Raw genomic sequence first — 24,067 nt, 5'->3', positions numbered from 1 at the left:
CCCACTCTAGTCACTCAAATGCCAATCGGACGCAAAAATCCTGGAGCATTTATTCATAGTGCGGATAGAAGTACCTGCTGGCCTTTATGATTTCCAGTGATCTAGAAGACATGCAAATGAGACTGGCAAAATCTCTGGAAGCAGTAAAATAAAATCAGGGGAGGGAGAGAAAGTCCCTCAAGAAGAATATGAGAGGCCTCAACAAATCAGTAGAAAGTCCCTTATTCAAAGCGGCCATCACCACACATCTTTAAGTGGTGAATTCTACGAGTGCATTGCGCATTGCGTGATGAAGTACTTCCTGTTGCCTGTTACTGAACCGATTCCCAATCAGCCTCATCGAATGGCTTCCCCATTCTTGTGTTATCAGAGAGGGAGAAATTCTTCCTGTTGCTAATGGAGTATGCTCTGCAAGACAGAGGAACTGTCAGTCCTCTGAACGTCCCCTAATTAAAGCAATGGGTGCCCAAGCCAGAAACTAGAACTTAAGAAACTCAAAGTGGCTTTCCAGAGGCATCTTTTCATATTCATCTCCTTCCCTCATGCCGATACCAGCTCTCTGCCTTTTCTTATTATCAGAGTCTCACTTTATTCCTGCTCATCGGTCTTGCTCTCTCTTCTGGTCTGAAGCGTTGCCATTATTACTTGTTCAGCTGTCTCCCACGTGTAACGCTTCAAGAGCATTAGCTAAGTAGCATATTCTCATTGACTGGCAAAGACATTTACCTCCTGAAGAGGTAAAAAAAAAAAAGCTACATGGAAATTGATGAAGGACAGAAATGGCACTGGAAAAGCTTGAAAGCCATAAAGGGGGGGGGGTAGGAGAGATAAACCTGCAGATGGGCACAGTGGCATTTATAAAGATGCTCTTACAGCTTAAAGTGCATTTTTTTGCATCAAGGGAGCCATGAGCCTCTCTTTCTGTGAATGGTGAATTGTGGAGGTATACAGGTTCCCATTATGCAGACGTTTCACATATGAGCTGGAAGAAGAGTAGTGACTAGATTAGCAGACTGAACTATGAATCAGAAAGGCCCCGTCTGCATCTTTCTTCTGGCATTAATTCATTAGATGGCTTTAGAAAAAATCTGTTTTCCTCAGCTTCCCACACCACCACTACTATTGGGGGTTTGGGATAATGGTATTGCCCAACCATGCAGGACTGGCATGGAATCCTTGCAAGAATTACAAGATAATGTGTGCTAAGCATTTTGGCTGCAATCCTATATCCACAAAGCTGGGAGGAAGCCCCACTGAACTCATAGAATAGATATACATCAGACAGCACTTTTTGAGCGTGCTGAAGCACCAGGTGAACACAAATTATTGCATTTTTTTTTTTAGGACCAAAGCAAAATAAAATAGCAAGCAAAAATTATAGAATTGAGGTATAACAAGAGAGCCAAAGGACAGAAGCAGTATTTATTTGCTAATTAAAAACGTTTTCAGTTTTTGCTTTATAAACCTACTGTTTCTGTTTTCTTAAAGGAAGCCAACAGAGCAATCCAAATCTTTGATTCTGCATGTTGGAGGACATTTGGAGGTGATAGATATGTCCTTCCAAGCCTCTCTATTTGTCCCTCAGGTGTCTCCCACTGTCCCCAGACCTTCACCAGTCCTGTGCTGTGTTGTTCTTAAGTGTGCTTACCTTACTGGATTGCTTAACTGTGATAATGCATCTTGCTTGCCTGAGTCCATAGAAAGATAGAACCTCCAATTTATGTGTGGCTGGAATGTAACCTACCAAACAACAGGAAGACCCACATCTCTTGCTCCTTCCATGTTTGCCTAGGCTCCTAGTCATCACCTGCATGAAGTCTCCAGAAGGTTGCCTATAAAGGAATGCTGCCTCTGGACTGAGAAAGGTTCCCCACTCCTGGCTCAAATCTTTTCCTAATCCGTGTAAACTTTGGTGGAAATTCTAAAGGCACATCACTCTTTCTCCACAGATATTTTTTCCCTACAGAGAAGAACGATTTGCATGTCACACTGAATATGGAGTAACTGAGGTTCTATTAGGCACCCTAGGGCTGGCAAGTACCAGGCAGGTGGGCAGATGACCAGCCACACCAAGATGGAAGGCAGGTTGGGACTCCCATGGCAGACAAGCAGTCAAGAGTCCTGCAGGAGATGAGGATAGCATGGTGGCTTCCCTCAACATGCTGCCCAGACGGAGCAGCAATTACCGATCTGGGGGCTTTATTCCATGCAGGAAGGACTCACTGGTGTCCCCTGATTTTCAGGCCCAAGAGGATTCTCTAGCTGTGAAGATAGGATCTCAGCTCAACTACTCCCAGTTCCATCTGCAAACAGCAGTCTCACAAGTCTCTGGTGCCTCCAGACCCCATTCTATGCCATACATGCGAACAGGCCTTAGACCAACAAATTAACAGATTTTTACGAAGACGAAGAATAAAGTTTGTGTGACAACTTAAAGTTAAAAGCGGTCAGTCTGGAAGCTCCTTTGACAACTCTGCTGCTTAATAATACAGACATGTCTATGAGGAAAATGGATACAAAAATCCAATTTTAAATTCTGTCTGCTACATATCCCAGTGACGGAGCTGTTCTTTTCGCTGAAAAAGGTAACAAACTTTCCATCTTATGTAACTAACCCTGTTTCCCCCCGCCGATTCAAGTCAAGATGAATAGAGAATAAAAGAGAACAAAACCTTTTGAACAATAGTGTTCAATCTCTAAAAAGAATATTAAAATGGTAATTCAAAACACAATGTGCTTCTTCTACATTGTATTCCAATTACCCGAAAGTACTAAATTATAACTTCTGTATACATGGGAGGCATATGTAATTAAGTTATTCTCCTGACAGGTTTATTCATCTATAATATCTAAATAAAGGCCAGTTTGTCACTGCTTTATATCATATGGATACAAATGGTGTTATTTAGAACAAGACTAATTTATCTGGATAGCTCCCTCAATATTTTAATGTAGAATTTATGTATTCTATATAGCAGTAACTCTATGTAGCAGTGATGGAAAACCTCAGAAAGTAAATCTTTTCACAAGCCTTTCTTCTGCCTCACTTCGTGACATGGTAAGTATCTCCCTAAAAAATCCCCCTGTGTCTCTTGGGCTTTTATACATTTATTGACATGACCTGCTTGCAAGTTCCTACTGCTCCTCTGCAATAAACACACAGTGACCAGCCCAAAGAACAGGTTCCAAATATAGTATTGAGAAACAATACAGACTTTTCTTGCATCACAAAGGCTCTGAATAGTGGTAATAAAACACAAGCAATCCATGTCTAAATGGATAAATGGCACAAGTATCTCTCGGCATCAAACCAGACTGCTTGTTCACAAATACACAGAATCCTAGAATGGTAGAGTTGGAAGGGACGACAAGGGTAATCTAGTCCAACCCCCTGAAATGCAGGAATCTTTTCTCCAACATAGGGCTCAAACCCTGAGATTAAGAATCTCATGCTCTACTGACTGAGCTATGTTTTCCTTCCAGTAGCACCTTAAAGACCAACTAAGTCAGTTCTTGGTATGAGCTTTCGTGTGCATGCACACTTCTTCAGATACCAATGCACACGAAAGCTCATACCAAGAACTGACTTAGTTGGTCTTTAAGGTGCTACTGGAAGGAATTTGTTTTGTTTTGACTATGGCAGACCAACACGGCTACCTATCTGTAACTTGAGCTATGTTTTGTTCTCCTTTAAACCAGAGGACCTGTTGATGTTTTGAGTGTGCTTGAGATTTTTAAAAACAAAATGCTTTACTTTTGCTTGATTAAATGTAGGGATTTGGGCACCAATGCTATACTCCATTAGAAATTAAATTCAGTTCACATTTAAAGGTGACTCTGTCAGATTTGCACTTTCCAAAATAATATGCAAACTGAAGACAGAGCTATCCATTTAAATCCACACTTAACCAAATTTTGTTATGCAGTTCCTCCAGTATTTACAAAAATGCATATATTAGGGGAAATAACTTTCAGGCATGGAGTAGAGTTATTCCACCTGACATCCTTAAGATGAAAAATATTAACATCATTCTTGATTTCTCCCTCAGATTACATGCAAGTCATCACATTAGCCGGCATGAGATTTTCTAGGTTCTGAAGACAGCCTAGGGCACCCAAAAAGGTTACGATTTGAGCAAACTGTTTCATTTATACACCTGAGCCCAATCTAAATTTCTGAAAAATGATTATGCTAACCAGAGTTAAGTCTGGTTCACACATGCACACTTGTCACCTGATGACCCTACTATCAAGTGGTGACTTGCATGTGGGAATAAGCCCAGGACTGAACCACCTCACATCACTTCTGTTTCAATTACTGTATTTTTCGCCCCATAGGACGCACTCCCCCCCCCAAAAAAATGAAGGGGAAATGTGTGTGCGTCCTATGGGGGGAATGCAGGCTTTCGCTGAAGCCTGGAGAGTGAGAGGGGTCGGTGTGCACCGATGCCTCTAGCTCTCCAGGCTTCAGGAAGCTATCCGCAAGCCTTGCAAGCCCGGCGGGAGTTCCTGCGGGCTCACAAGGCTTGCGGGCAGCAGCCTGCCGCCCGAAACAGGGGGAGCCCTCCGGAGGGCGTCCCCTGCTTCAGGCGGGTGTCCGCAAGCCTTGCGGGCCTGGCGGGAGGTCCCGCCAGGCCGCAAGGCTTGGGGCGGCAGCCTGCAGCCCAAAGCAGGGGCGCCCTCCGGAGGGCGCCCCGTGCTTCGGGCAGGTGTGCGCAAGGCTTGGGGCTGCAGCCACGGCTGGGGGGGGAAATAATTTTTTTTATTCATTCCCCCCCCTAAAAAACCGAGGTGCGTCCTATGGGCCGGTGCGCCCTATAGGACGAAAAATACGGTAAGTTTTTTCTGCAGTGACTATGAGTCTTCAAATGACAAAACATACATGGGTGTATAAACTTCTTAGTTGGGTTCAAATGGAGGCTCTTAGTTGAGCCTCTCCTCAGCCCCGCCCCCCCGCCAAACCACAAACACAACCCTTTCCGCCATAACTGCTGCCTTTTACTCTTTGCAGCAGTGCTGACAGGAATCCCGATCAAAGAGGTACACAGTGTTACATGTCACAACATCTCAGGCACTTAATAAGGCACACAAAATCTTTTCTGTTTGCGCATAAAATAATCTGTAAAGTCAACCACTTATCATGGTTAAAAAGAGGAAAGCCAGCTTCAAGAATCTCCTTAGAAACATCATCATCATCATCATCATCTCACCTGTTTTCCAACTAAAATATGCCAGGAACAGAAGGCCTCTCTATCTGGCCCCCAGGACTATTCCCAGGCCCCCCAGGTGGGGGGAGGCCAAGCCAAGCCAAGCGCCATGGGCTCATTCACCTGGTCATCTTTCAATGCCTTAACAATGCCCTTTCACTGTCTGCATGGGACAAAAAAAGTCTGCACAAAAGGAGTGGACACGAATCTGACCCAAAAATCCGGCAAAAATGAAAATCCCCCAAGAGAACATTTCAGTCTCCTAGGATACTCAGCTGCTCATCTCAGGGTAACAATACTTCTTTCACCATGAGATCGTAAAACTACCATTCTTCAGAAATATTTTTTTCCATGCATTTAGTTCTTAACCAGGGGCATGGGTTCATCATAATTTTTTATTCTGTGCTGGGTGTTAAATGAGCATAGCATGGTTGGTAGAAATATTTATCACCACCATTACTCTTAATTAGATTTATATAGCTGCCCCTTAATAAACATGTCCTTGGTGGCTTACAAGAAAGTATTAAAAACACAGCATACAATAATTTTCTTTTTTTAGGCCAGCAAAAGAAAAGAAACTTCCTTGCATACAGGGAACATTCAATACTTTACAAACCAGAATTAAAACACAATTTAGAAGCATGGGTGAATTTTTAAAAGTCCAACTGTTGCTGAAAGGATCATGGAGAAGGTCCATGGAGAGATGGACCATGAAGGTCCATCCAGCTGGAGAGGATGTTCCATGGCTGAGGTGCCAGTACTGAGAAGCCCTCTCTTTGGCAGCCACCCGCCTCACTTCACGTGGAGAGCAGGACCTCCAAGAAGGATCTTAGAATTCAGGAAGGCATACTGCATTACAACTGTTACTCTTTTGAATGGGTCGCCATTCTTATATCATATACTTCGGACCTTTGCATGAAAACATCAGAGATAATATGGACTTTTAGCATTTCCTAGCCATCTACCCTCACTGTTTTTATTTTCCTCTTTGTGCCCCTGTGCAGATCTCCCAAGCTGAGAATAACACTTCATGCTTCTGACGGTTGTAGTCTTATGAAAGCTTATGCCACAATAAATTTGTTGGTCTTTAAGGTGCAATAGTATGCTTTGTTTTTCTGCTGCAACAGATGAAAATACAGCTACCCAACTTGGAATCAGCTTAGCACTGAATTTACTGCTGGAGTACATATTCCTGTTTGAAGACACTAACTGTGAATGCACCCTAGGTTTCCTGACAAGTACGCTAGAGGCGTAACATGCTTTTATTTTATTTTTATTGCATTGTATCATTTTACAATCCGGTTTATTCTTCTGTTAACTCATTAAGGAGTTTCTCATGTAACCAGAGCTCTGAATCTGTAAAAGTATTTCAGAAGCCAAATGGTAAGTCTGTTCACACAAACAGACTGATACAAGACCAAGAGAACCTTATTCTACAGGAGGGATCTGAAACTGATAAATGAAAAACACTTCTTCTTTTTCTTTACATTTCTGCCAATAAAAAAATGACAGAAGCTGAATTTACTTAATGCTTAGTTTGGACAAGCTCATACAAAACTGATATATACAGTATTATTTGGTCAGATGAAGCCTGTGAGGCTACGGCAAATTTACTAGGAATTTCAGAAGCAGGTCCCACTGAAAACATATTTAGCACTGGGTTCATAACTGATGGCATCATGTTACAGATATATCATCTAGTTCTTATTTCCAAAACACTTTAACATGACAACACGAAATGAAACATGTAGAGAAAGAGGTCTGGATATGCAGACAGCAGCTGGCTTATTTCCAAGTGCCTCTAACTCAGTTCTGTGGGTCAAAGTCAATGGGTTACAATCAGGAACATACCAGGGTAAAAAGAAGGTAAAACATTATCTTCTCCCCAGGCACTGGCATCTCCAGCAATAAGAATTTCTCCAATTTAAGAGAATGCTTCCATTCACTCCTATGAGATGGGAGAAAATGAGGCACCACTGCACGAGGTTGTGGTGTTATAATAGTGCTGAAACCCACCTAGTAGTCCTGAAAAATGGTAGCCAAGTTTCCACTGAAAAGGCTCCAATATGGTGCTGGTAGCAGCAGCCTCTTCCTAGGTAGCCTGCAATTTCTACACTGTCAAATTCTACCGTAATTTTGATCCTGTTTTGCTAGTCTGTTTGGTGGTTTCAGTCTAGACTGCATATCAGAATTATGAACACGCTTCAGAATAACAACCAATTAATAATTCCCACACATAATCCAACCGATACTAATGCATGACGAGGTTTTCAAGCTGAAGGGAAGACTCCTTGCAAATGAAGCTGCTTGATTGTTGATTAAGATGTTTCCCTAAACCCTGCACTTAATAACAACTTGTGATCACTTGCTTGGATAACATGTGATAACATGCTTGCTTGGCAAACTCTAGTCCAGAATAAAAAGCACTGAGCTTGTTTTGTACTCTGCAGGATAAGACACAGCCCAGAAGAAAGCTTTCCGGACCTGGCCCATTGTGGATTTCCATTCAGTCCTAGACTAGAGCTGTAAATTTTGCTCAGACATATTTACTCTCCAAAACCACTCAGTAGTTTGATGGCTTCACAATGTGTCCTCAGTTGCTCTGACTTTTTTGTTGGCATCCATCTGTCTTAAGAGACAACTGAGTGCACCTCCTGGGGTGAAGTCAAATCGCTGAAGAATCACAGCAACTGCTGTGGCTGCAGAGACCAGTAACTTGTAACCGCTGTCTCCCGCATTGTTTTTGCTGTGTTAGCAGCACCAAAGTGACCTCTCTGGGGCACAAGCCTGGGCAGGGTGTATGGAGGTCCTGGGCTGCCCAGATGGCAACCCACAAACCCCTGCCTCGCTGATACAATCCAAAGGAGAGCAATGCGTTTGGCACCAGCTTGCTGTCAGGAGTTGCTGAAAGGTGGCATACAAGATGCCATCCAAATGCCTTAGGGACTCCACTTCAGATCTGTGTAGGGTTTCCTCCTTAGCATTTTCTTCTTCCAAAGATGTCCTGCAAGTCAGCAGGTACAGATTTTTCCACGGGGTTTACTCCCGAAGCCTTTTTCACAAATCAGTATAGCTGCAAGGTAGCAGAGGCTTAGGATCCAAGTTTTCCTTCTCTTAGATGGGCTACCTTCCCAGGTTGATGAGCCCCATCTGCCCCCACTTCCCTCTACAGCTTATACAGAAACTGCCTTCTTGATCGTTGGACCTACTATTGGTCTCAATCTGCCAGAGCCTGTCTTTGCATGCAGGAGAAGTCCCTAACATTCCAAGTATTTGAGAGCCATCAGCTACCCTCACCTGGTTTAGCCAGCCGTTCCCGAGGTGTGGCTTCTGTTACATGCTGACAGCTTCTAGGAGCCACAGGTGGGAGCTGAGTACAGGATGGAGACCAAAGGTGGACAAACTACCCCAGAAGAAGCACAACATGTCCCCCACCAGAGGTACTACCCCTCTCCTAACACCCCCCACACATAGTTGCTCTGACTACTGAGACACAAACTAATTTTAATATACATTGAATCCAACTATGGCAGTCAATGAGGTATGAGATCAGGAAAGAAATGCAATATCTAAATAGACACAGTAAAGTTGTCACTGTAGATTAAATTACTAATCAACAAGCAAGATATATCTGAAAGTACTCTTTGTATTGTTTTAGATTAGCTGTCCTCTTTAAATAAGCTGCCATGCCTTTTCTCCCTGTTGTTCTTATAAGCCTGCAAGTTCCCATTGTATGGCTACAATGTTTTTCTGAGGTCTTTTGAAAGGCTCGGAATACCACTTGCTGCTAAACAGGAGAGGGAAGGAGGAAAATTTGCATGGAGAAGTAGGCAAACTGCATGAGAGGCACTTAACAATCCCCTCTGGCTGCGGTTCCTTGGCATGCATTTCTTGCATCATACAGCAAAGTAGCTGGGGGAGGAAAAGGGTTGCAGAGAAAAGCAGTGAGGAAGGGAAGAGTTAAACACCCCTCTCCTGTCAGTGCTACCCAGCAAATGTCACCCTTTCCCTGCCATTTTGCAATTGTTCGGAAGAGACCGTGGTTCTACAGCAGAACATCTCTTTCAGCTGAAATGTGAACCCGAGAAATAGTCTGCAATTTCATTTGAACTATAAATGCTTCCCAGCATGTCTATGATCAAGAAAAAGCAGGTGCAGGCTAACAGAAGCCCATTCTATGGCAGTAAGCTGGGGCTACTTGTCCATTAAGATGATCAATGCTGCCTTTGCATTACTGGCATCATCTGTCAGCAAAGCTCATGATTCCCTTACTTCCCATCTTCCCTAGTATTTCATTACTATGAGACCTATTTCATTACTTTTATTTCCCATACGCCATTACTAATACAGCATTGCAGAATGTCTCCTCTTTTTTGCTTCTGTTTCCATGCATTTGCAGGGGGTGGAAAGAGATGTCTGAAGTGTTATAATGGGTTTTTATGATTCTTTCCACCCTGGAAAATTTGTCAAGCCCAAGACAAATGTTTAGTGAAATGAACGCCTTCATTCCACACACACACACACACACACACACACACACACACCCCACCATATAAACATGCTCCTTGAACTGTTCATTGGGTAGGCAAAGAACCCCCTTTCCTACAAAGAGCAGCTTCCATTGAGGAGGGGAAATTTGTAAGTGGTTTCAGAGCAACTGATGTTGCTGAAGTAGGTGTGGACTTAATCAGCCCTTTGGATGGGAAACCACTGGATGAACTATGTAAGAACAGCATACAAAATCAATTATAAGGGGAAAAAATCACGAAGAAGAAAGGATTTCAAGAAAATCTGGGTAAGGATCATAGCTGAAAGGGCACAGGCTTTGCATCCAGAAATTCCCAGGCTCGGCCAGCAAAAGATTCACAATTAATGTGGCTGGGAAAGGCTTCTGCCACAGAGTTAGTGCCAGTCAGTCAGAGCAGACAATACTGGGTTAGATGGACTCATAATCTGACTGCATCCAGCAGAGTTTTTTACACCTCAGTCCATCTGGTCAGCCGGGGGGGGGGGGTTACTGGAACTGAGCATTCAGTTTTTTTAAAAAAAAAACTGCCCCAAGGTAACTCCAGTTATCTGTGGCACCTTAAAAATTAACTAACCCACTTATTATGGGATAAATTTTCATGGATAACAGCAGTCCACAAATGCTTACGCCAGAATAAATTGGTTACATTTTAAGGTGCCACAAGAATCTTGGTCGTTTTTGTTACAAGAGGCTATCATAGCTAACCCTCCGTTCTGCAACTTGTATAAAGTATCTGCATTTTAAAATGCCCATATTACTCTTACTTTGCATAATTTAGTCTTCTTCCATTAGGCAAAAGGAGGAGTAATAACCTATGCAGAACACTGACTCTACTTGAAGATGGGAAAAGCCAGGGCTTTTTTATCCAGTCAGAATCCACCAGAACTCAGTTCTGGCACCTCATAGGTGGGTGCAATTGCCATTATAAGAGCACAAGGGAGGTGTCTATGGTGAGTTCTGGTGCCTCTTTTTCTAGAAAAGTAGCACAGGGAAAAACTTAGTCCCTCCTTTGGCACCCAAAATTCTTGAAGAGGTTGGCATATATATACAGAACATATAATAGCTGAGATACTTAGGGAACTGAATTCTGCTACCAAGGCTACATTTTGCAGCTTTCCTGCAGTTTTGCTGTTCAGTTGTTCCTTGGAGACCAGCTGCCTCCTGCTCACAGAATTGGTGGCAGAGAGACATCTCTCATGTGTGCTCCAAACAGTGGGGGGACACTTCTCTCCCCCGCCCCACTCTAATCCAGCATGAAAAAAGGAGGGCCGTCTGGCTGAAAAGCACAGGGTGATCCAGAAAGCAACCTGAAGCTGTTACATCATTTCAGCTGCTTTAGGAACACCAGTTCTTTAAAAGCAGGACAGTTTTGAAACAAGGGAAAGGTCACACCAGGCCCAGGAAGGTTGCGCTCTCTCCCTTCTCAGGAAGAATATCGCAGCAAGGGAGGAAATGAGCCTTTGGCAGGATAAGAAACAGATGCAGGGATTTTGCTTTCCAATCTGCCCCCTGCTCCGCTAGAAAGAACTCTGCCCCAATTGTCAGCTGCCCTAGAGGAGAAGGTTGTACTGGTCTCAGTTACTGGCCAAAGAATGAAGGGCAGCTAGGGATGCTGAAGCAGGGATGCTGAATTCATACCTAGCAAGGGCACAGGCCTGACCCCTACTGGATGTTAAGGACCATTAATTCCTTTCCTCTTCTGTTCAGATATCCCTTCTTTTTCTACCTTTTCCTTTTCCTTCCCTTCTGTCTTCCTTTTCTATAGTTGGGAAGCCCGAGGGTAAGGCCTGTGGCTTATTTTCATTTAAGTACCAGTTAACACAAGAAATAAATAACAGCAGCACAGATGCTGTGTCCTTTTGAATGATCCCTACAGAAGATGCCAATTTTGTTTGCTTAAGTAAATATGAGTGCAGGTGAATGCAGATTCACCAAATCACTCATTTCTTTAGGAAAATAAGAACTTTCCTCTCCTTTTCAGGACACATGAAGGATACCACCTAGTTACACCTAGGTAACTAATCACCTAGTTACAAGCAGGTCACCATGCTGGGTTTCTATGTCTGTCTCATTGCCCCTTTTTGTTTACTAGTTGTGCCACCATGAACTTAACAGGAGCTTGACCAGAAGGAACTCTGTAGGGTAATCTCTTCCTTGTGGAAATAAGTGGCAGGAAAAAACTTCACCTGCTAAATTTCTGAGAGGCTGATTTCTGCGAAAAGATAGAAGAGCAGGCTTATTAAAAGCAAAGGTTGTTTCAGTGCAGAAGGAACTCTTATAGCTCTGAGCTGAAGAGTGAGGCTAAATGCAAAACCAACTTCATCCTCCAGATACGCAAGCAATGCACAAAACAGAGCTTCCTAAATTTGGATGGGAACAGTGTGGTCCTACCTGTGATCTGAGGTTGCCATCATCCCTGAACATTGGCCATGCTAAGCTAAGGATGGTGGGAGTTAAAACACCTGGTAGGTCACTTTCTTGGGCTCCATGATCACTGCAGATGGTGACAGCAGTCACGAAATTAAAAGACGCCTGCTTCTTGGGAGAAAAGCCATGACAAACCTAGATAGCATCTTAAAAAGCAGAGACATCACCTTGCCAACAAAGGTCCGTATAGTAAAAGCTATGGTTTCCCCAGTAGTAATGTATAGAAGTGAGAGCTGGACCATAAAGAAGGCTGACTGCCGAAGAATCAATGCTTTTGAATTATGGTGTTGGAGGAGACTCTTGAGAGTCCCATGGACTGCAAGAAGATCAAACCTATCCATTCTGAAGGAAATCAGCCCTGAGTGCTCACTGGAAGGAAGGACACATCGTGAAGCTGAGGCTCCAATACTTTGGCTACCTCATGAGAAGAGAAGACTCCCTGGAAAAGACCCTGATGTTGGGAAAGATGGAGGGCACAAGGAGAAGGGGACGACAGAGGATGAGATGGTTGGACAGTGTTCTCGAAGCTACCAGCATGAGTTTGACCAAACTGCGGGAGGCAGTGGAAGACAGGAGTGCCTGGCACGCTCTGGTCCATGGGGTCCATGGGGTCATGAAGAGTTGGACACGACTAAACCACTAAACAACAAAAGGTCACAGGTTTCCTACCTCTGTCCTAAACAAAGCAGGCAGGTCCACGTTCTGGTGTACAGCATCTCAACCCGGATGTAGCAACAGAGCTGAACAACTATCACAAAATGAATTCATGGTCTTATGTCCTTAGATAATCTGACTAAAGTATCCTGTCCCCAATGTAACTAAAGTATCCTGTCCCCTTCCTACTGCAGCAGCCTGCATGCCTCTGTGGGGATGGGGTGTCCTCCTGAACAATGTAGGATGGGGTACGGTGTCAGGGAGGAAAAGATGGAAAATCTTATTTCCATGAACTTCCTTTAAACTTATTTTAGGATCTATGCCACTATACAAACACCACTATCCCATTCAACCAAAAGCCCAGAGAACAGAGGAAGGGGATGCAGCTTCCACAGCTAACTTATTTTCTTTCTGGTAAAGATCCAGTTAATATGTAACTATTGTGGTAGGATTGTCTGGTGACTCGATCTCACAGCAAACCAAATAATGTCTGAATGAAACAACTACACAGGATCTCAGGGAACTCATTAGAACTGCTTATGCCAACATCCGCTAGCTTTTATGGGAAAAGAATGTCAATGTGGGTTATACCTATGTAATCCTGGTGAGGTTATGTGATTCTGTCATTTGGTTATTTCTGGTACAGGGAAGGGAGACCCATACAAAATGAGTAATAATGTGTGTTTCAGGAGCACATGGACAACCTCAACAGCAGTTGCAGTAAAATGGCATCAGTATGACATGGCAGGAACACATTGAAGAAGCAAAGTGGAAAGATGAGAAACATGGTTCCCACAAGACTAGTTTATCAGTTTGGGGAAGTAGAGGCCGCACACAAAAAGATCAGCACTTAAACCTTGAAAAGAGCATCTACGCAGTGGCACAATTCAGATGAATTAATTAGGCTTGGAAATCTGAACTGTAGTCAAACGAAGTAACTTTCAATCTAAGGAAAAGTCTGTGGAATTGTGCAGGCTGAAGATCCTGGCTTGCCAAAGAAAATCTTCACCTGAAAAAAGCAAACAACACTGCTTTCCACTCCTAGCTTTCATTTTATATTTTTGTGCATGTTCTACTGGTTCCCATCACTCTGCCTGTTTCGTATGGTGTCATTTCACCTCTTTGCTTTGAGAACACTGTTATTTTGTGATACAAAGACATCACTTTAATGTTCTACACTTTATTTTATGTGCTACACTTTATTTTGCTAGCTTTCTAAAGTGAATCTTACAGAGTTCCCTCCTCCCCCCCCCCAACGTGGTAATATGTACCTGTCAAGTAAGCTGGTATTTGGCAGTAGCACATTAACTTACTAATCTTTCTTTGCAGGGAATGCAAAAGGGGCAGGAGTTAAGGATGGAAGAATAGTGATTTACTCCCCAACACCACCAACATGTCTGGTATTGGAGCATGAAGAACCCAACAAGCGAACAGAGAAAAACAAAGATGAAATTTACATTGTGGCTTTTGCGTCATGTGCCTCTCTGAGAAATTTGCTAATCAATATTGGCAGAATCTAGTGAAGGTACTCTAAATTGAAATTGCTATAAGATGATGTTTAAATATAAATGGAAGAAGGAAACTCCCAGCACAAAACTGCCTTAAGACTGCGATCCCCAGCACACTTGCCAGGGAATAAGCCCCACTGGAAAGTGGTCTGTGCTTATGGTACAAAAAGGACCACATAGCACGAGGTGCTCAGAGTCTGCTTACAAAGTGGCAACTGCCTTCATCTCACAGGGAAGACAATGGGTTTGGAAGACACCAAGTACCTCTCATGATTCTCTCATCAATCTGGCACTAGCAGTTGCACGTAATTTCCACTGGCAATCATTTCAGAGCAATCATCCATGCTTTTCAGATGAGAAAGGGAGAAGAAACAGCTTGAACGCTTTGAGGAAGGTAAAATACCTAGTCTGGAGGAGGAACTAAACAGAAATATCCTTAAGAAAAATATTAGTTTAGAAGCACAATCCCAGTTATAAGCTTATGTATTTTCTAAGTGTTCCTGTTTAGATTTCTATTATTCCGGGGGGGGGGGATTTTTTTACATTTTAAAAATGAGTATTGTGACATTTACACAACACCAACACATGGAAAGACAGGATAAAGCAGCCAAGTGACATGGCTCTAATATTGTTTTTTTAAAATATAATATTTTCTTTGATTCTAATGCATTCACAGCAACAATCCTTTTTCTTGGTGACCAGCTTCACAGCACAGGCAGCAGATTTGATTTTAGGATTTGTATTGTATTTAGGAACACTAAGAAGCAGACAAAAAGCAAGGTGACTACCTAAATGGGTTACAGATACCTGAGCACCTCTGCATTCTCTGCTTCTCACACCATTCTCTTAAGCAAGAGAGGTGACAAAAGGGGGGGGGGGGAGAGAAAGATATAGGTTGCATTCATTAGCTGGGGTGATGGGCCTGAACTCAGGAGACAGAAACAAAAGAGATAATTCCACCTCCTGATTTGGGGGCTGAAACTTTGCTCCTACTTTCAAGAAAAAATATTCCCCTCCTTGTGTGACAACTAAAATAAAAACACATTCTGAGACCAGGGCTGCAAGGTCTTTGTTCCCAGAAGCATGAAATGAACTGGCACCCCCTATCGCCACCAGTTCCGGATACATGAACTGTTGACTCCTCACTGCCCACACAAGGTCAGTGCTCTCATTCCCGGATTCGCTGGATGCCTCCCTATTTTCATGACCTCAACCGTGCACCGAAGAGATCAGATGCATTGCATGGATGTATGCACAGCAGTCCTACATGTGTGTCTGCACCAGGAAGGAAATGCACGCGTGATAACATCTATGTATGGGAAACACATAAGCACAAGGATGGAGAATTTGTGCAAAAGAAGAGAAAGAGTGCTTGTATGTGCATGAGGTTATACAGCCAGTGTTTTTCATATCACATTTGGAACCAGACAGCATTCAGTTTCTGAAATAACTGGTACTGGGGCTTGAGAGTCCCTGTGCTCCCCACCCCCAGGCCTGCCTGCCTGAAATTCACATCCTCCAAGTTAGGAAACTATCCTAATTCAAGTCCCATTAAACTCAGAGGAATTTATTCTGAGTAAACATGCTTACCAGCAGGTGAGAACTACATTACACTTCTCTGATTTGATGAAAAGCCTCTTGTAGATTAAGAGAGCAATCCTACACATATCTCTATTCCATGTAAGGCATACTGAATTTAATGAGACTTGCTCCTGGGGTCTGCAGCCTAAGGCACTCCGTTATTTAAAAGCACAGTCTAGAGTAGCTCAAGACTCTGAAACGAAAGGAAACCTGGAACCTTAAAAAAAAAAAAAGTCCCTGCTCACCCATAAAACTGGCTGATTCGCCTTCCAGAAGTCTCTCATACTTGCCTGCCTCACTGGGCGCTACTATGGTTAACCTGACCCTGAACTGGACAGGAGACAAACACAAACTCACTAAAATAAAAGAATCCCGAAGGAAGCAAAGCGACGGGGGGGGGGGGAGTGTGCGCGGGGGGGGGGGAGAGGCGCACGCTCCTCGCCACGACGCCTTCGATCCTATGCATGTTTCTTTAGAAACAAGTCCCACCAAATTCATTCGGACCAAGCACGCGCGCAACACTGGACTGAGTGGGGGGGGGAGAGGGAGAAAGAGAAAGAATGTATGTGCACGAAGGTTTTTTAAATGAGCGACTGACAGCGAGGCAAAGATGGGGCTGGCGATGGAGCTTGGAGAGCAAGGGAGGGGAAGGTACACGAGGCGCGCACGGGGAGAGAGAGAGAGAGAGAGGCGGCGGGTATTGTGAAGGAGCCCATGTGGCGAGGGAGCAAGGATGCTGAGCGCCGCGGCGCCCGCTTGCCCAGCCCTGCCCGCCGGTGGGGGCGTCGTCGTCGTCGTCCCGGGCGCTTACCTGAGCAGTTGCTGCCCGCCTTCCCTTTGCCGACGGCGCAATCCGCGGCCGGCGCGGCCGGCGAGAGCGGGTTGGACGTCCGCGCCGGGGCCAGAGCGCACAGGGCCACCGCGAGCGCCAGGATGGCGGCGGCGCTGCAGCAGCCGGGCGAGGCCCGGGGCCGGGCGGGGGCCGCCATGGCGAGGGCTGGCGAGAGGCCGGGGAGGGGGCCCGCCGCTGCCGCCGCAGGGCCCAGCTGGGGATCAGCGGGCGCCGCCCGGAGGAGCGCGGACCCGCCGGCCTTGCTGCTGCCAACCAGCCCTCCGCATCCCGGGCCGCCTCTGGGCTCTTCGGAACCGCGGCTGCTGCTGCTGCTGCTGCTCGACCCTCCTCCTTTTGCCCGGCGCCCTGCCTCTTCCCGGAGCCCCTTTGTGCGCTTCGGTGGCGGCGGCTGCTGCTGCTGCCGTCGCGAGCGATGCTGCCGCTGCTACTGCTCCGGCTACAACAAAGGGATGGGAGGGGGTGGGAGATGGAGGGAAGGGGAGGGGGAGTCAGGCAGTGGGGGCCACGTGACGCTGCTGCTGCTGCCGCCGCCGCCAGCCTCCTCCCCCGGGACCCGGGCAGGATAGGGGGTCCGGCGCCGGCCTGCCACGCCCCCCTCTTTCGGACCGCCGGCCACCACGCCGACACCCCGGTGGAGTCTGGGCGCGTTCCTCCGCCTGCGCGCCCGCCTTGGGAGAACGATCTCTCCCCACCCGCCGCCGCTCAATCCATCGACGGTAATCGGGAGCCCGGCTCTCCCACCTCGTCTTTACGCACACTTGGGGAGAGAGCAGGAGTCTCCCCTCGAGAAAGCAAGCAGGCCGGCCACGGGTGCGCTGGGAGAGAAGGGGAGCGATGGCTTGCCACAGACTTTTGCCTCCCCCCCCCCTAGTTGGTTGGGTGGGTGTCTGTCCCCCGCTGCTCTCATTTACTTGGGAGTAAAGAAACGCCCAAGGCAGAAGGCTGATCGGAATGGATGCTTTTGAATTATGGTGCTGGAGGAGACTCTTGAGAGTCCCATGGACTGCAAGAAAATCAAACGTATCCATTCTTAAGGAAATCAGCCCTGAGTGCTCACTGGAAGGACAGATTGTGAAGCTGAGGCTCCAATACTTTGGCCACCTCATGAGAAGAGAAGACTCCCTGGAAAAGACCCTGATGTTGGGAAAGATGGAGGGCACAAGGAGAAGGGGACAACAGAGGACGAGATGGTTGGACAGTGTTCTCGAAGCTACTAACATGAGTTTGACTAAACTGCCGGAGGCAGTGGAAGACAGGAGTGCCTGGCGTGCTCTGGTCCATGGGGTCACGAAGAGTCGGACACGACTAAACAACTAAACAACAACGACAAAGAAACACCACTTAGCACTGGATGAGGAGCAAAGCCCATTGCCCTCAGTAGGAAGCCTATCCTGGAGAACTCCCTGCCACGTGCTATTTCCATATAAGTAGGTTCAGGATTCAGGTGTGAGTGCTCTGTAACTTCTTTCTCCTGAAGTTTGGCAGAGGCAAAAAGGTCAGGGCAAACAAGCAGAGATGCACCTAGGCTCCCTTGCACCCTTGGCAAGGAGTTGAAGCGGCACGGCACCCTCACTCTATATCTGTGTCCCTCCCCACCACCGGAAACTGAGAGAGCGAGCTTTTTGACACCTTTTGCACTCCACCTGTGAACACATCTAATTGTGCATGGGTGGGCTCCTAGCCATTCCAAGCTAGTGTAGAGAGATGCATTTTTGTGACCCCCTAGTCAACCCTGGGTACAGATGTCATTTGTGGCTGAGCTGGGATTTGCACCGAGACCTCCTTGATCCAAGTTCAGCTCCCCAGCCGTTGTGCCACACTGCTGCATGGTTTATTAGAGGAGGCACAAAACAGATACCGGTCTCTCTTCATTCAGCCAAGAGGTAAATGCACAGACACGCCACATCTTGCCTCATTATCCCAATCAATAGAGCATAAGTGACTGAGTGTCTTTCCAATTGTCAGGGAGAGATGGGTGTTGTTGGAGAAAAATGTCAGTTCTCTTCCCTGTTGTAGGACTCCCACCTTTGAGCTTCTTTAAACAAATCAAGTGCCTTCCAGTTTCTGTTGGGTGAGCCCTGTACCTGGGTTACATCTGTGCTTTGGCACCGGCCAAACATTTTACACTGGGAAAGGTTCAAACCTTGTCCAATTGCTACTGCAGAATAACTCCTTTTACTGCTACAGTTTGAAAAAAAACGCAGCCTAGTTCCTAGGCATGTTTCCCTGGAAGTTAGGAAGCTCTTCTTTCAAGGTAAACATCTGTTGAATTGCCATCTGAAGAGAGATTGGGGTAAACAAGTCTACTTTGAGGCTCCTTGCATTGAATTAGAAACACAAACTTATACCAGTTGCCAACTTAAATACCTAAGCTTTCCAACTTTTTTGGGTGGGAAATAGCCCTGAGTGTTTAAAAACTTTGTAAATATTTTTATTATTAATGAGAAGAGAGACAAAATTTCTGTGCCTTAGAGGTAGTCCTCGCCAGAAACCCCAAGTGGGGCCCACAAACTAGTGAGAGAGAGAAGTGCTGTTGAACTGATTGAAAATGGTATCGAGTGCTTGTTCAGCATATAAGTGACAAGAAAGCTTCTCTCTCCCAATCCTTTTCAATATGCCTTTGCATGGACAGAAAAGCAAAGGGAAGGCAAACAGGCATGGCACTTCTTAGCTCCCCCTCCCTCTTTTCAAATATTTCTTCCATGGGCTGTGCAAATCTTGCAAAAGGGGAAGGGAACAGAGTTAGCACTTTTCCATTCTGGGGCTTTTCCTCCCTTCCAACAGGGGACCTTGTGAGGTTGAGCCTGCATTGGAACTGCCTAGTCAGCTTTCCATTCTTGCTTTTGGTAACAGCCTCTGCTGGTTAATCATTTGTCATTTCAGAGCAACTTCGTTAATAAGAGTTGTCCTTCCTTCCTTCCTTTGATTTTGATTTTAATTTTTGCAAATGTACTGAGAAAAGGAAGAATCACGATCAGTGATAATAAAATAATAAAAATACTCAATTGATTTGGGGGGGGGAGGAGTTCTTCCATGAACAGCAAAAACAGAGGAGGTGGAAAGCCTCAGAACTTCTCCCAACATCCTTGAAAAACCTAAAGAGGTGGCATCTATCCTCCTTCTCCTGTCCAACTTTGTGCCACCACAGCTGCCCAGGCAAACCCTTCGTTGCAAAAAGGAGTGGAGGAATTAGAGTTGCAAGAGGCCCTGTGAAGTCCAGCAAGTGGTCTGTGCTGCAGAAACTGTGCTTGCATCAGGTTGGGACCCTTGACTTAGATAGCTGCCTTTGCATTATGCTTCATAATGTCCTGGCTACCAGTCACAGGAGAACATGGACTCAGATGATGTCTCCCCCCCCCAAAAAAAGCTTTAGTGCTGAGATCTGTGATACATATGCAAAAACGCTGTTCAAAGGCGTAGCAGACAACACACATATCTTCGCAAAGGTGCAGTTACCCAACAGCACTGCAGGAGATATGGACACTCAAGCAAAGACAACATTGATCCAACAACAACATAGAAACCCAGAATTGTAGAGCTGGAAGGGACCTCAAGGATCATAGTCCTACCCCCGGGAGTGCAGAAATCTCAGCTAAAACTTCCAGGAGAGATGGCAATCCAGCCTCTGCTTTAAAACCTCCACAATCTCCCAAGGGAGTCTGTTCCACTGTCGAACAACTCTTGCTGTCAGAAAGTTCTTCCTGATGTTTAATCAGAATCTTCTTTTTTTGTAACTTGAAGTCATTGGTTTGGATCCTACCCTCAGAGCAGGAAAAAAACCAAGCTTGCTCCATCCTCCACGTGATAGCCATTTAGATATTTGAAGATGGCTATCCTGTTTCCTCTCTGTCTCCTCTTTTCCATACCCAGCTCCTTCAATCATTCCTCATACGGCTTGGTTTCTAGACCCTTGATCATCTTGGTCATCCTCCTCTGCACACATTCCAGCTTGCCAATATCCTTATTAAATTGTGGTGCTCGGAACTGGACACAGTAATCTAGGTGACCAAGGCAGAATAGAGTTGGGACTATTACTTCCCTTGATCTGGACACTGTTCTACTGTTGATGCCCCATCATGCAATCCTGGTATAAAGGAAAGGGCCAGCACAGTTTAGCGAAGCCTGCTGTTCTGTTCTTTAGTCCTTGCTAATGTTCTGCCTGGGCGACTGGACCTGCTCCATCTGTTCACACCTCTGTTCATGCCTTCAGGACCTAGGTGAAGGGGTCGATGTCACTGCCTCCTGCAAAGTGGATGGGGGCAGATGGGGCATCACCCCGCTGTGAGCCAGCCCACTGGAGCCCTCCCCAGGGTCCTCTGCAAACCACCCATCAGTGCCATCCTGACTTGGGCAGTCCATGACACATAACTTCTTTCTAGAAGCTAGAGACTGATTTTTTTAAAAAAAAAATGAAAGCTCAGAGTCGGGGGTCCCTGCTGGCATGGGCCCAGGTGCAATTACTTCAATTGTGCCATTATAAATCCGGCCTGGTTAAGATCCCAGGAATTCCTGTAGCCTGGTGTCCAAACAAGTCACTTATCAATCACAGCGCTGACTTAATGCATTGGCTAAACATTCTGACAGGCAGGAGAAGACAGCCTGGCTCATTTAACAGAAATTGCTTAGGTTATGCTTCCTAGCTTGCTTTCTAGATAGGCAGGCCTACTTACCTCAGAGTCTGGAGCCTTCTTGTGCACTGGCTTGGTGAACCTGTCCTAATTAATCTCCCTCCACTGACTTTAATTGAGGAGCAAGAGAAATGAAGAGCAGAAACAATGCAGCAATTGATAACACTTGAATTCAGCAATGGCAATAGTAGTCATGTTTCAAAGGTATCCTCTCAGTTACCAGTACATACTAATAACTTGGGGAGCTTTGAGAGGCAGGGCTCTCTAATTCTGTGCATGCTGTACATACATGTAAGTCCACTTATTTATAGCAAAGAAAAAATTGCAGGAGGGCTAAGAAAACATCACAGTAATCAAGATGAGAGAAGACAAGGTTTTGAATAAGGGTTAGAGTCATTAGAATTTTGGAAATATTATACGAAGAAAACTGACAGTCTTTAAATCATCAATAGGAATGTAGGAATTGTTGATTATAGTTCTGTCCATATTGTACTGACCAGCAATGCCTCTCCCAAGGTTTTAGACAGGGTTTTTTTCCCCAGCGCTACCTCAATTTGCCAGGGATTGAACCTGTCCCATGTAAATCTACACCATACATTTAAGGCACATGGCTTTCCCCAAAGAATCATGGAATCTGTAGATTTTTAAGGTGCTGGGAATTGTAGCACTACAGTTCCCATAACTCTTTGGGAAAAGCCATCCATAATGTGCTTTAAATGTATGGCAAACTCTTGAAATTTGCTGAGAAGATTCAAGGGAAATGATGCAAGCTGAGAGAAGGCAAAAGTGAAGGTTTGGGGAAATCCCAGTAAATTCTGCCTTCTGCATCTTAAGTTTGAAACACAACGATCCAATATCCAGCCAGGTATAGCTATAAAACAATGGGAAATATTAGTATGAGCAGAAGGAGAGAAAGAAGTGATCGTGAAAATGGTGTGGGATAACAGCGACACTGTTAGCCAAAAGGCGAAATCAGATTGCCAAGAGGGAAAGGGAATGTCTGCACAACAAATGTTCCATCATCATAACCATCGTCTCTCACACACCAACAGCCAGTCAGTACAACCATATCTTTTACATGCCAGCCAAAGCCGGGTAGGGAAACATTGCTGTGGACCCCAGTCTCTGTGCTGCGAGTCACACAGCTCTCTTCCTTGGGGCCTATCTACACCATAAACATACAGTATATTGGTTTTATGTATTCCAGTGACCCCTGGGAATTGTAGTCTGGATGAGGGTGCAGAGAATTCTTTTAGAGATGCCCAGCCCTAAAGCTCCCTCTGCTTGACAGATTCTGGTGTATTATGGGAAGGCAACATTTCTGATGAACCAGTTTTAAGTCTGGAATGTGCATACGCACTTTAAAATCAGCCTTAAATTGGCTTAATCAGAAGTCCCATGCTCTCCACCCCTTGGTCCCCCATGGTGGCGCCCATGCTTCTTTCCTAGTTCCCACTCTCTGGAGCCTACCATGAGACTGGTGGCCCTGGTGCCCCTGGAGGGCGGCTGTCTTGGAGGAAGAACTGTTCATATGTGGCTGAAGAGAGACAATGGTCAGTATTGACCTAGCATATACCATCCACTGCCTTGACAGTCTGAGCTGTAAGGTGAAGTTCACGACCGAAAAGCTGTTTCTCAGAGGGTTGCTTTACCATGAGTGCTGTATCTCAGAGCATGCTGCAGCTGGGCCAATGTGCTCCCTTGAACCCCAGAGAAAGAGACACACTCACTGGGGAAATGGCGAGGTTCATTCCGTGGTTGAGCTCTAGCCCGCGTTGGTAGTGAGGGCAAACTCCGTGTTCAGGTTCTGTGGTTCATTGTTGCGCTCACAGCCTCCGATGTTCGAGGAGTCAAGCGACAGAAGGAGGGTAGTATGGGAACCTTTTATGCTATATCTGCAGAAACAAAACAAAAAAATGGACTCGTTGGCAGGATTTAAATAAACATGTATAACTTTATTTACACAAAAAAGAAATATAACAATGTGATAACATTATATACAAACAGCAGAATGTACCATTTGATGTAATAAACCAGAAATAGAAGCTGAGGGAAGTCAACAGGGAGGGGGAAACTGAAAAATGAATGTTTAGTATTGATATTGGAAATTCGTTTTGAAAATGTAAAATCAATACAAAATTTAACAAAAAGAAAAAAGAAAAAGGAGGGTAGTGATGGGAAAGGGCAGCATGAAGGCAGATCTGCCAAAAGATGGTCTCAAGCCTACATTGCAACCTGCAATGGGGAAAGTGAGTCACCAACACAAATGACAATCGAACCAAATACGAACACAGCACTGTGAATAACCCACAAAAGTTACTAGCCTGCAAAAAGTCTTATTAGCCTGTCGGGAGCTGGCAGTGGAAAGGTGGAGAGCTGTGTTTCTATGCTGATTGGAAAGGAGGGAGCATCCTTCCTCTTGCAGCCCACTTGAGAAAGGGCAGCTGCCCCATCCCTTCTCCATCAGTCCGTTTTCTGTATGTAAATCAGACTGCCTACCCCCGAGATACAGCCCTTCCACAAGTTCCAAGAAGTTCCATGGCTCCCCACCCTGAAATTTTACTACAAAGGAACACATGAGAGGAAATCAGTTTACCTAAATTATCATCCCTACTGCCATTCTTTGGCTCTGGCTATTCCCCCCCCCCCCCATTTTTTTATTGGAAGAGATAGCAGGGATG

At 45.3% G+C, this 24,067-nt stretch overlaps 2 protein-coding genes and 1 long non-coding RNA gene across 5 annotated transcripts in view; 1 reads left to right on the top strand and 2 right to left on the bottom strand.

Annotated features, from left to right (window-relative positions):
• TMEFF1 (transmembrane protein with EGF like and two follistatin like domains 1) overlaps nucleotides 1-22,932 on the bottom strand; it is a 75,546-nt gene extending 52,614 nt beyond the window's left edge. The window contains exon 1 of one of the 2 annotated variants that reach the window (XM_081872847.1): nucleotides 22,857-22,932. In XM_081872847.1, the coding sequence (XP_081728973.1) occupies nucleotides 22,857-22,917 (61 nt within the window). In that variant the 5' untranslated portion in view covers nucleotides 22,918-22,932. Of the gene's footprint in view, nucleotides 1-16,716; nucleotides 16,910-22,856 lie in introns of those variants that run through there. The other variant, XM_081872846.1, reaches the window with a different exon arrangement.
• The window catches only part of MAJIN (membrane anchored junction protein), a 267,643-nt gene that overhangs the window by 211,210 nt on the left and 32,366 nt on the right, over nucleotides 1-24,067 (bottom strand). The gene's annotated exons all lie outside the window — the stretch shown is intronic.
• LOC309348259 lies at nucleotides 4,278-5,785 on the top strand. Its single transcript, XR_014159313.1, has 2 exons — nucleotides 4,278-4,320; nucleotides 4,840-5,785. It is a non-coding gene; the product is annotated as an uncharacterized lncRNA (long non-coding RNA).

The sequence above is a fragment of the Podarcis erhardii genome (assembly GCF_964252035.2).
Source record: "Podarcis erhardii genome assembly, chromosome: 8".
Lineage (NCBI taxonomy): Eukaryota > Metazoa > Chordata > Lepidosauria > Squamata > Lacertidae > Podarcis > Podarcis erhardii.
The sequence above is the reverse complement of the archived record's forward strand: the minus strand, read 5'-3'. Positions and strand labels throughout refer to the sequence as shown.